This window comes from Pinus tabuliformis, chromosome 3_2, assembly GCF_031772625.1.
Source record: "Pinus tabuliformis cultivar Carrire ecotype Pingquan chromosome 3_2, CPIR1, whole genome shotgun sequence".
Taxonomy (NCBI): domain Eukaryota; kingdom Viridiplantae; phylum Streptophyta; class Pinopsida; order Pinales; family Pinaceae; genus Pinus; species Pinus tabuliformis.
The window spans coordinates 1,065,960,845-1,065,970,105 of NC_142302.1; the positions used below are offsets into that span (position 1 = coordinate 1,065,960,845).

Here is a 9,261-nt window from a genome sequence, read left to right on the forward strand (position 1 = left end):
TTATTCATTTTGATCCAATTAAAAAAAAATCAAAAAATCAAAATCAAAATTTAAAATTAAATTAAATAATAAAAAAACGTAATGAGAATTTGACAAAGATATTCTATCACTCAAATGGTGCAATTTTTTTTTGATGTGTGGCTATGTGCGGAGCACATATATAAAACTTTTGAAAATTAAATTAAACATGGAAAAAAAACATAATGACAATTTGGTGGAGATATTCCATCGCTCAAATGATGCAATTATTTTTTTAAATGTCTCGCTGTGTATGTGTTGAGCACACATATATCATGGGTTGTTGGAGAGAATTTTTGGAAAGTGTGATTTTAACATTCAATGCAAGCTAAGATATTCTATTTCTCAAACGGCATATGTTTTTGTATATGTGGCTTTGTGTCGAGAACATATAGATAATGTGTTACTCCAAAATGAGTGTAATGAAAAACTTGCTCCAGCCTAAAGTGATAGGTTTTTTCTTTAGCTTGAAAATGACATTGAACTCGTAAACCTTAGACATGACAAGTACGCTGGAGGGAAAATCACTCAGAGAAGAGGTCAAGATGCAATTAGAGGTCAAGATACAATTAGTTTATTTCTTAAGGGTAGTTGATGCATTGAATGTACCACAGGCATCGTGCCCTGCACTTTTTTAACAGATTGGCCTGGCCCAGCCTGGAACTTGACGTCCCACGGGATGTATTTTTGGTTTCCAAATGCATTTGACGACAGCTTAAAAGAGTTCAACATCAAACCTGGCGTTCTTTCTACATATTCAACTTGTCAAAATGATGTCCACTTTCGCAATTAAACCGTAAAAAATTATAATACCTATATTTCATGGTACACAAGACATTTGAACTGAAGGCGATTTAAATTCTCTGGCGTCTCACTGCCTACCACCATAGTACTTACTACCTAACATTAATGGGAGTAACTCTCGATGCCCAAATCAACCCATGCGAATGATATTTAAAATTAATCCAAATGGTATACAACTAATATGAAAATTTAATGGATAACTACCGTCCTCCTAGTTTCTACCTCAGTGTAAATAAATGTGGACCGCGGTTCTAAAGTTTTCTTTCACTCCAGAGTCTACGCTAAACCAAATCTAATGAGAGATGTTGATGCAATTTGCATTCTTGAATCTTACCTATTCCATTCCATGATCCATATTCACGATGAAGGTTGTTGAATCAGATGGAATGTATACCTTCATAATTCGGTGGGGTTGTTTTGCTAAGTTTGAGTTCTGGACGGCTGTGGTGCTCCTGCGTGGTGGATTGAAGGGATTGGAATGTGCGAACAACAACCCAACTCGCCAATATCCAGGAACATGTCTACAATAGACTTAGAAACCCGAAGGCACACAATTTACTAGTCATCAAAAATGCTTTGAATGCGAAAAAACTACCCAACTGTACAGACGAGCGCATGCATCCAACGTGTCCATTCATTTTAAATATATAACTCTGTAAATTCAAAGAACTTGCAGAGGCATATGGTTTGGACACCTACATAGGCGTAGAATGGATACTAATAAACGCAGTTAGTCTAAATTTCGAAACCATGTTTTGTTTTGCATTAATTGAAATTATAAGTTTGATGAGTAAATTTTTGATAATCTAAATGTTTAAAATTTTTTAGAATGCTAAATTTATATATTAAAAAAACAAATTTAAACCATACACATCAAAATTTTATTACAATTTTACTTTACCACAAAAAAATTTTTCCCTTACTGCAAAAATTCTCATGAACTCTTCTTTTACATGATTTTGTGATTTTTAGGTTGCCACGGTAGCTTCAAAGAAAATTTGATATAGCTATTTGTTTTGGTTAAAACTCAGGGAAGTCTGCCTGCATGCTTATAATTGGCGAACTACACGGGTTGTTTCTCAACTCTCAACGTCACTTTTGAAAACAAATGTAAAGACTTTCAGTTTCCAAAACGATATTAAACTCAACTTCTTTGACATTTTATTGTTCACAAATTATTTTAGTAGTAATGACCATACACTTAGCCGATTACATATAGCCCTGCATGAAGATAAGGGCTTGTCTGCATCGACTCGGGTCACATGTGATGTGGATTCCAACACAACTCATGGTGAGACGGCTTCGACACATCGTCATCTACACATTAGTCAGATAGATGATTATTTATGTAGCATTCTCCTATAATTATATATCACTACTAAGCCTGGTCGACATCGACTTGGCTCAATTATGGAGAAAAGTTGACAGGGTATACAGGGCTTTGATCAGGGTTGAAAAGCCCAAAGTGACGCTCCGTCTCATCCCCCGTCTTCAAATCCTCGTTGAAAAGCGCGAAAACATATGTGTCGATGCTCATTCCTGGCCTCTTTGGTGTTCCTGCATTCGATAATACATGTTTAATAAGATTATTGTTATAGGTCTGAGCATTCTCAATGGTGGCCACATCCGCGCCAGCGGAAGGCCATCCACTTTCGGTAATGACGATCGGGATGTTGGGATACCCCGAGGCTTCCATGGCCGACAAAAGAGTATCAACCATGGCATCGAACAGGTTGGTGTAGCTGTGATCACCGTCTTGCACCACCGTAGACGTAGACTTAAACAGAGCATAATCCAGAGAAATGTCTTTTGTGTTGCCGATGTAGCTGAAGTATGGATAGACGTCCGCCATGAAGGGACCACCGTTCTGTGACAGAAAATTGAGTATTTGGCTCATCGTGTCCTTCACAGCATCTACGAAGACTCCTTTAGACGGCGGGTAGCCGCTGCTAACATCCGGCCTGTGGGTGGTAGAGACCTTGATGCTATTCTGCAGATTAGCGTTCTGGATCGCAGTTTGAATGTTGTTCATGGCCGGAACAAGATAGGGTACGTACTGAACGTTGTCCGAGGTTATCAAAACCTCGTTTCCCACTGCAATGTATTTGACATTGGTGGCGGGATAGAAGGGCACAATGTTCTCGTTAACCCAACGGTTTGCCGACTCTTGGCTGGAAGATATGGCCTGCAGTTCGCCGTTAGCGACACCCACTATTACATCGATACCAGAATTCGCCAAAGCTTGCAGTACAACATTGTTTTCCTGGTAAATTCTCGTTTTCCCAATGTTGTTGGACTTCATCAAAGTTACCGCCTCGTCTGCAGATGGAAGATTGTCTGCGTCCATGCCATAGTCCACTCCTATTTTATCACCATCTGCACACCGAATTCAATTAAATCAGTTTAATAGAGCGACAACATTGAACTTAAATCTTTGAATAACAATCCTATTGTATGAAGCATGTATCAAAGTAGGAAGGAAAAGAATGCAATATCATGTTAATTTACCTGCGAGAATTAAACAACAGAAGATGGCCACACATCCAATCAGGAAGATCCTAGATTGGTCTTTAAAGGCTGCCATTTTTATCACAGGAAATGAGAGGATTGATAAATAGCATGCGAGGGCGTTGTATTTATAAGGAGCTCGATTGGTCTGCGCATGGATTGAAAATTCAAAATCGATAGGGCAAGAACGATGCCGTGCCGTATCGGATTAGCTCTGTCTCGTTTGCACTGACAATTTGTTCCGGTACGTCACGTTATATCCAAAGTTGTACAATAGGGAGAGCTGGGGGCACATTTATTCGTCGTGAAATGAAATGTCATTGGTCGTTTCTGCTCATTTTTCTTCATCAATTTGTCGCTGCCCAAGAGTTGAACAGCCGCCATCGATTATAACAGGCAAAGTCTTGAAGTACTCATGACGTTCACGTCTAACGTCTAACTAGGGCATGACTTTTAAATAGCCGCCATCGATTATAACAGGCAAAGTCTTGAAATACTCTCGACGTTGACGTCTAACTAGGACATGACTTTTACACTATGGGAAGATTTCAATACGAAATTACTTAATAAACTTGCTTCTATGTTCGTTCTATTTAATTATTAGGTGTATTATAATTTAATGTTCAATAACAATTATTCATTTAACTGGAGCCTGGCACGCGGTGCACAATCGGAAAGCAGAAAGAAGTGAAACGAAGTAGTAAAGCTCTTCGTCGGAAGGTGGGTAAAGGGTAGATAGGCGGTGGCGATGGTGATTGTGATAGCTTAATAAACGCAGTGGTCTATAATGCGACGTTTTGAAAGTTTTTTCGGCGGGTTTTTTCCGTCGAAATCCGGCAGGAATTTATTGGAATCGCAAGTTTGAGAGTTAGTTTCTGCACAATGAAAGCGTCGCGGGGGTTTTCCAGGGTGCTGAATCCAAATATGCAGTTAAAAAACCATTTTAACTGCAACAAATCAAAATTTAACCTCAATTTCTTCCGCCGGATTCCGTTACCGGAATCTCTAAAAAATCACATTATAAACAACTCCTTAATAAACTTGCTTCTCCTGTTCGTTCTATTTAATTATTATTAGCCGGATTATAATTTAATGTTCATTAACAATTATTAGGAGCTGTAACATAATTTAATGATCAATAATCCGGCCGCATAGATTTAACTTTCATCGAATATTTTATAACAACAAATTATAAATTTAATTTTACAATATTTTAAAATTTTAAATGTAAATTAAAATTTATTTTAAAAGTATCTATTTTAATTTTATCTTTGTCGTGATTTCGTCTCTCTTTTATATATATATAATATTGATTTACTTAAAATTATTATAAAATATAGTTATTAGTGGTTGTCATCGCGACCAAAAAAGTCTTGATTTACTTAAAAGTATTATAAATCTCTTAGGTTTAGGAATGTATGCAAAGTTTCGGTTTCTTGTTTTTCAATTTGAAAAGTATGGATAAATGCAAAGTTTCGGTTCTTTGTTTTTCAATTTGAAAAGTATGGATAAATATTTTATTTTATTATTAATTTTAGAGTGTATATATATATTTATATATAGAATTAAGTTTGGGTATATTTTAAAATTGTACAACTGATTATAGGTGATGTGGTTTTATTTGAATAATAGTGATGGGTAAGCTTGCATTTGAGATTAATAGTTAATGATGGTTATCCTTACTATGATTTGTTTTCCCTTTTGCAAAAAATATGTGTATGTGAGTGTACATGCTAACAACAATAAATATTTTGTTGTGCAAAGTCAAGAAGTAATTGAAAATAAAAAGATTAAACTCCTTTGTAATAATATTAATAAGAGGGAGATGTGTAATTCATTCCATTTTTACTATATAATTAACATGTAACATTTAAAAAATATTAGTTGTAATTGAAAATTTCAATGTGCACCATAAATAAACTAATGTAAAATTAAGTAATATTGAGATGCATTTAAAAATATATTATAGTAAAAAAATTCTTTACAATGTAATTCATAAATAAAATATTTCATGTTAATTAAGTTATTTCAATGTCAACAATTTACATATAATATATGGTTTGAAATAATAATAGTAATAAAACAATATTCTCATATTAAATGATTAAATCTGTTGGAAGGATATTTTCAGTTCATGACTTTTCCAATCAAGAAAAGATTACTTTTTCACTTCTCAAAACCACCCCACATGTCAAGGACTAGTGGGACACCTACTACGGAAAAAGGCCGAGAGTGGACCCTCATTGTTTTTAGCACACCCACTTGGGATTATTTTTGAGATGCCATCAAGGGACAATATTACCTTGTTGGAAGCTATGAAGATAAATACAGAAAGTGGAGCATGCTACGGCAGGGAAGGGACTAATATGTGTCGGAGTTCACAAATATTTTCCATACCCTTCACATGAAGCTGGGTATCAAGGGTATTGGGTGGCATTTGGTACTTAAGTACTGTGACTATTTACCCAAGTACATCCAAGATGAGATGGAGTTCTTGGATATTTCATCGCTTTGCACGATGTACCGATACGCTATCAAGATTGAGCAGAAGTTTAAACAGAATAAGCGGGACTTTGGATCTGTGAATCCAAAGCAAGGAAAATGCACCTCCAAACCAAAGAGAAAAGGACAAAGCCAAGGTGGGGCTACCTAGGACAACCCGTCGAAGTCGCAAGAAAAGAACAACACCACGAAGAAAAATAAGGACACGGGAAAATTGTGTGAGTTCCATAAGAGCTCCACTCACAACACAAGTTAGTGTCAGGGCAGGCAGTCACTGGTTGCCAAGCTGAAGGCCTCTTAATGAGATGCATGTTCCTACTCTAAATCAGAACCTGATAAGGGGAATGAAAATAGGAAGAAAATCATTAATGCTGAGCCCTGTGCCACCGTGGCTACCACCAGGATCCAGAAGATTGATCCTGAAGATCTAGATGAGGGGGAATGCCTCTTCCACTCACAGATGTGGGTGAAGGGTTCTCCATTGTATTTGATTGTCAACTGCAGGTACCAAAATAACCTCATTTCAATAGAAGTCATGAAGCGGCTGGGCCTAAAGACTACAGCACATCCACATCCTTACACCATCCAGTGGCTTCATCAAGGATGACATCTACGCATCAGCCAGCAGTGTCACCTTCCCTACAACATCAAGCCCTTCATGGATAAGGTACTGTGTGATGTTTATCCTCTTGAAGTTTGTGATGTATTGTTAGGACAACCATACTTGTGGAAACGACATGTTGTATATGAATCTAGACCTCGTTTTGTGATTATTACTTTGGCCTATAAGTTGTACATGATATGGAGGTAGCCCCGCCTACTGCCATCTCTTTGATCATTGCAAAGAAATACAATAATATCATTTCCCATACTAGAAAATTTATTTTCGTTATGATTCGCCCTCTGGGCAAGAAGAAGGTCGTGGCGACGGCTTCCAAGCAGGGCTCCTCTGCAAAGTAGCAACAAATGTATAAGGTAATGGAGAAGCACAGGGTATTTTCGCCTCACTTACGAGGGTACCTTTGCACTGTTAGGTAAAGCACTCCATCGATATGACCCTGGGCATGCCGCTGCCCAATGGACCAACTATCAACACTCTGTTCTAGAGAACGATGAGATCAAGAGATGGATTCAGGAACTATTACAGAAATGGCACATCAGGCCAAGTTCATCACCCTCTAGAAGCCCAATTGTATTGGTACAGAAGAAGGATTCGACCTAGAGACTCTGTATTGTCTATCGGGCACTAAACAAGATCATTGCCTGGAATAAGTACCCAATCCCATAGATTGATGACCTCATGGACCATCTGAAGGGGGGCAAACATTTCAACAAGATTGACATGAAGTCAGTTTATCACCATGTGCTTATCGAACCCTTTGATGTATGGAAGATTGCCTTCAAATCCAAGGAGGGCCTTTTCGAACGGTTGGTCATGTCATTCAGATTAAGGAATCCCCCTACAAACTTCATGAAACTCATGGACGACACCTTGTGACCCTTCACCAATCGATTCATGGTGGAGTATTTAGATGAAATCTTGATCTTCAGCTAGAGTTGGGAAGAGCATCTCCACCATATTCGACAGGTCCTTCAAAGCCTGTGATAACACAAGTTGTGTGCTAACTTGGAGAAATGCACTTTTGGCCTGACCCAGGTTCAATATCTGGGGTCCATCATTGATGAGTAGGGTGTACATGTGGACCCATCCAAGAGATAATTCATTCAGGATTGGCCAGCCCCAACCACTCTAACAGAGCTCTGCAACTTTTTGGGTCTTGCCAATTTCTACCTCTAGTTCGTGTTGGGGTTATCTCCTATCACTTGGCCTTTAAGTTAAGTCACCAAGGGCAGAGCGAAAGAAACTATTTTTCAGTCTAAAATCCAACAACATGTGTTTTCCGAGTTGAAGCATCACCTTTTCTTTGCACCAATGCTCACATTACCAGACTCGCAACAACCATTTGAGATTAAGACAGATGCCTCCGACTATTCTATTTTTGTGGTTCTTACTCAACATGGGCATACAGTGGATTACCATAGTGAGACACTTTCAGACAGAGTCTGAAAGTATCCCACTTACGACAAAGGAATGTATTCTATTGTGCAGGTCTGTCATCAATGGAAGCATTACATTCTTGGGAAGGGAACGATCATCCACATAGACCACCGACCCCTGTAGTTCATACATACAAAGGGGAAGTTGCAAAACGATCGCCATCAGAAATGGTCCACCTACCTGCAATAGTTCCACTTGAACATTAAGTATAAGAAGGGCAACACCAATAAGTTGTTGATTTCTTTAGCGGACAGCTAGTCATTACATTGATCACTGTGCTCGACTCCTATTGGCATGTGATTTCGGGGTGACCACATGTTTACAAGAGTGATCCGAAATTCTGAAGCACATGGCAGACACTCCTAGAAGGGAAGCAAGTTCAAAATTTTCACCTTAAGGATGCATTTTTTTGCCACTTTGGACACATCTCTATTCCTTCAAGCGAGCATGCTAAGATGATTTGGGAGGCACACTATAGTTGGGTCACTGGACATTTTAGAGTAGAGAAAATAGTGTCAATATTGCAGAAGTATTTTTATTAGCTGAAACTTCATTAGGATTTTGGGAAGTACATTATATCCTACACCGTCTATGTGATTTCCAAGCCAACCATCAAGAAGCAAGGCATGTATACTCATCTACCTACTCCTAGTCGGCCTTGGGAATCTATCTCCATGGATTACATGTTGGGCCTTCCTTCTACCTAGCATAGAAATGATTTTGTTTTCGTGATCATCGACAGATTCTCTAAGATGGTCATCATGGTGGCCTACAAGAAGAGTATCACAACAGAGGCCACTGCTAAGCTCTTCTTTGAGTGAGTGTGGGTACACTTTTGGATCCCATAGTCCATTGTCTCAAATCGAGAAAGCAGATTCCTGAGTACATTCTAGTCCAGTCTCATGTCGATGCTAGATACGAAACTTACTAAGTCCACGGATTTCCATCCCCAAACTGATGGCCAAACAGAGGTTGTCAACAGGATGATCGTACACATTCTATGAATGTACAACTTGAAGCATCCACGCAAGTGGAATGAAATTCTCCCTTATGTCCAACAGAGCTACAATAGAGCTCTCCACATCTCAACAGACCAAAATGATTTTCGTGTAGGGCTGGGATTTTAGCCATTATGTCCCACTGATGTGGCCATACCATTTGCAGCCACACAGGGAGATTTGGCTTACATCTAGTATGAAGGCAAAAGGGCTAACAAATTCAATGAGAGCATTCAACACATCCATCAGCAGGTCCATGATATCTTGGATAGAGTCAATGCTAACTACAAGCAGTGTCATGATCAACATCAAGTGTCGCACAAGTTCTAGGTGGGCAAAAAAATTGGCTACATTTGCAGAAGGCGCGCCTCG

At 38.6% G+C, this 9,261-nt stretch overlaps 1 protein-coding gene across 1 annotated transcript; it reads right to left on the minus strand.

The window, feature by feature from the left end:
• Nucleotides 1–1,960: 1,960 nt before the first annotated feature.
• LOC149184323 (glucan endo-1,3-beta-glucosidase-like) lies at nt 1,961–3,478 on the minus strand. Its single transcript, XM_089417447.1, has 2 exons — nt 3,331–3,478; nt 1,961–3,198 (listed from the first exon to the last, which is right to left on the minus strand). The coding sequence occupies exons 1-2, from the start codon at nt 3,404–3,406 to the stop codon at nt 2,231–2,233; spliced, it is 1,044 nt and encodes a 347-aa protein (XP_089273573.1). The 5' UTR covers nt 3,407–3,478; the 3' UTR covers nt 1,961–2,230.
• Between the last annotated feature and the right edge of the window lie 5,783 nt (nt 3,479–9,261).